This window comes from Rhea americana, unplaced genomic scaffold (assembly GCF_003343005.1).
Source record: "Rhea americana isolate MKP2758 unplaced genomic scaffold, rheAme1 scaffold_315, whole genome shotgun sequence".
Classification (NCBI taxonomy): Eukaryota; Metazoa; Chordata; class Aves; order Rheiformes; family Rheidae; genus Rhea; species Rhea americana.
Window position 1 is genome coordinate 415,290 of NW_028186441.1, and position 3,114 is coordinate 418,403.

Below are 3,114 nucleotides of genomic sequence, written 5' to 3' on the forward strand. Positions count from 1 at the left end.
TTCTCCAGCCTCTTCCTTAACCTTCCCCGCCTCCTTCTCCGCAGCTCTTCCCGGCTTCGCCCGGAGGCCTCCTGGCTCCCCCTTGGAGCCCTGCGCCTCCTCGTTAGCGTTCCCGGGCTCGCTGACGTCCCTCGGCTCCTTCTTGCATCGTCCTGCTTCGTTCTTCGTTTTCTCCGGTTCCTTCTTGGCCGACCCCGGCTCCCTCCGGGCCTTGGCCAGGGGCTCCTCGCGGCTCCTGGCTGCCGCCTTCTCCTTCCCGGTGCTCGTGGGGCCGCCCCGGGGGCGGGGGGGCTCCACAGCCCGGGGCGCCTCCAGCCTGGGGGGCTCCGCCGGCTCAGGGGCCGGGGCCGCGGCTTTGCCGGGGACGGTCCCAGGGGCAGCCGGCGCAGGGGCCGCGGCTTTGCCGGGGACAGTCCCCGGGGCGGCCGGCGCCGAGGCCGTGGCTTTGCCGGGGACGGTCCCCGGGGCGGCCGGCGCCGCGGCTTTGCCGGGGACGGTCCCCGGGGCGGCCGGCGCCGGGGCCGCGGCGTCGCCTCCCCGCTGCTCCCCGCTGGGGCCGTTCTGCAGGAGCCGCCGGGCGCTCGCCGCACCTGCCCGGGCGCGCGGTGCTGGTCCGGCTTGGCCCGCGTCCTCCGCCGTCCCTGGAGGCTGCCGGGCACAGCGGAGCAACCTCAGCCTGGCGGCTGCAGCACCGTGCGCCCGGGACCCGTCACCCTCCCGCCACMCCGGTGCGGCAACCAGGGAAGCCCCATGCGCTCACCACGCTTGCCTGATGAAGCCAACCGGGGAACGTTTCACTGCTTAATTACTAGCCTTGCAATTAAGCAAATCAAGAACAGCAAACCGYGCTAAGGAAGTCGCGAGCTCCCAAGCCTTTAAGCCGGGCAGCTCGCCGGAGGGACCTGGAGTTTGTCGGAGCRTGCAAGGTGCTGCGGCTGCGCTCCTCTAGGTCTGACCCGGGCGGTGCAACGGGCCTCCCTGCCCCGCTGCCGGCCAGGCGCACCCGCGGGGCATTCGGACACGGCCCTGGTGCAAGGAGCCGCAACACCCCCCGGAAAGCRGCCCTCGAGCCGGAGGTGCAGCCGCCCGGACAGCTCTGGCCACGTGAGCACCCGAATGGCAGCACCAAGCTCAGCTGTCGTTTGTTTGCTACTTACGTCCTCTTTCACTATATCCTTATTTTTCTTTTTCAGTTTTGCCTCCTTGGATTCCTTCTCGGTCTCCCGGACGAGCTGCTTGATGAACCCACCAGGAATGATRGAGAAAAGCAGCGGGGGAGAGGACGGGGGCGGGCTCCGGTCCTCTTCCCGAATCTGTTTGCAGGAGCAGAGGCAGCGTTACGGGGCAGGACGGGGGGATGCTGCGACGGCCCAGGCAGACCCTGGCCCCGCAGCCGCCTCTGCAAACGAGCCCCACGGTGCTGCCAGCAGCACGTGYCCCCCGGGGCTGAGCCCCCTTGGCCTCCCCAAGCCTGAGCTCGTCCAAGCACCGGGCAGGACGGCAAGGCCAGCGCAGGTGCTCGGCGTCGCGGCTGCAGCGAGGGCAGCGTGGCCGGGAGGAGCCCGGCACCGCTCCCGCACTCCCAGCAGCTCGCTAGCAAGCACCAGGCTGCTCTGGCACCGGCACCGGCCGTCACAGCAGCCAGGCTAGCGCGAGGATGCCTCCGCGAGCAGGAGGAGGAGAAGCATCAAAAAACCCCCACCCTATGGAGAAGCCCCAGTGCAAGCTCCCGCAGGGCTGCAGAGCTTGTTCCCCCCCAGATCTCCTGGCAAGGTGCTTTTCAGGCCGTTTGCCCTCTGCGCGCACAGGGACCAGCCCCAGAGAGCGGAGAAACTGCTCAAAGCCCCAGGCGGGACCGGAAAGGCCCCGCTGCGCCCCAGAGCGGGCGGCAGCGCCGGCAGACACTTCCCTTCTGCTCCCAGAGCGCCAGGCGCGACGAGATGGCCATGCCGGCGGCGACGGCACGGGACGGCGGCGCGAGGGACGCTCTGCGGAGGCGAGGGACCGCGCCGGGCCCGGGGGGAGGGAGAGGAGAGAGAGGACAGCGTTAGCGTGCCGTGCCGGCACCAGCGCCGGCAGACGCAGCGCCCGGCACGGGGCCAGGGACCGAGCCCGCGCGCTCCTGCCGCAGCTCCGTGCGCCGAGCCCCTCGCCGGCAGCGGGGCGGCAGCCGCGCGGGTCGTTTTACGGCGCCGGGGAGGGGACGGCGCAGCCGGCGGCGGCTCCACGCGGCGGCTCAGCTCCCGGCTCGCGGGAGCCCCGCGGTGCCCTGCCGGGGGCTGCCCCGGGCTTCACCTGTGCAGATCATTCATGCGCCGAGCGGGTCAGGGCTCATCGCTCCYGGCCGCTGCGCAGCCGCCGCTTTGGCCCGGCACCGCGGCAGCGAAGCGAGCGGTATTTCCATGTACAGTAAAGGGCAGGACCGCGGGAACGGCCCCCGAGCCCCGGCTCGCGGACGTCACCCGCCTYCTTGGGCGAAGGCCCCGGGCGCCGCGTGCCCTGGCCCCACCTGCGTCCAGCCCCCCCCCGGCCTTGCCGGCCGCCGCGCTCGGGACCCTCCGCCCTGCTCTACGCGCGGGGAAACCGAGGCACGGAGGGGGCTGCGCCTCGAGCGAGGCCCCGAGCAGAACTGGCTCTCCCGGTGCTCCAGGCATCGAGCTGCCCGCCTGGGGGGGTGGTCTCACCCCCCCAACCCACCCCCCAGCCCCCAGCCCGCTCCCGGCCACCACCCAGGAAAGCCCACCCTGCCCACCGGGAGCTGCCGGCGCGGCGGGGCACGGCACGGCACGGCGCGGCACGCGGCAGCCCTCCCTTGCGGCTCAGCCCGGCGGGGAGAAACGGGCCGCTGGAAACAAAGAGACCCGAGCTGCTCCCGGAGCCCCTCGCTCCCACCTCAAAACAGCCCCCGCGGGCGAGGGGGCCCCGGCCCGGCCGCGATCGCGCCCGGAGGGGTCGGCGGGGCCTCGCCGCGGGCAGGCGGGTACCTGTGCGGGCGCCGGGACCCTCCGGAGCAGGGACGGCGGCGGCGGCGGCCGAGCGCCCTCCTCTCCCCTCTCCTCCCTCCCCTCCGCGGCGGCAGCTGGGGCCACACGTGTCACCGCTAAAAATACCCGC

The 3,114-nt window shown here is 73.0% G+C and overlaps 1 protein-coding gene across 1 annotated transcript in view; it reads right to left on the bottom strand.

Moving 5' to 3' along the window:
- MYO18B (myosin XVIIIB) overlaps window positions 1-3,061 on the bottom strand; it is an 81,186-nt gene extending 78,125 nt beyond the window's left edge. Inside the window, exons 1-4 of the mRNA XM_085310277.1 lie at window positions 2,985-3,061; window positions 1,910-1,988; window positions 1,158-1,313; window positions 7-648 (exon numbers count right to left, since the gene is read on the bottom strand). Coding sequence (XP_085166403.1) covers window positions 7-648; window positions 1,158-1,313; window positions 1,910-1,948 — 837 coding nt within the window. The 5' untranslated portion in view covers window positions 1,949-1,988; window positions 2,985-3,061. The remainder of the gene's footprint in view (window positions 1-6; window positions 649-1,157; window positions 1,314-1,909; window positions 1,989-2,984) is intronic.
- Between the last annotated feature and the right edge of the window lie 53 nt (window positions 3,062-3,114).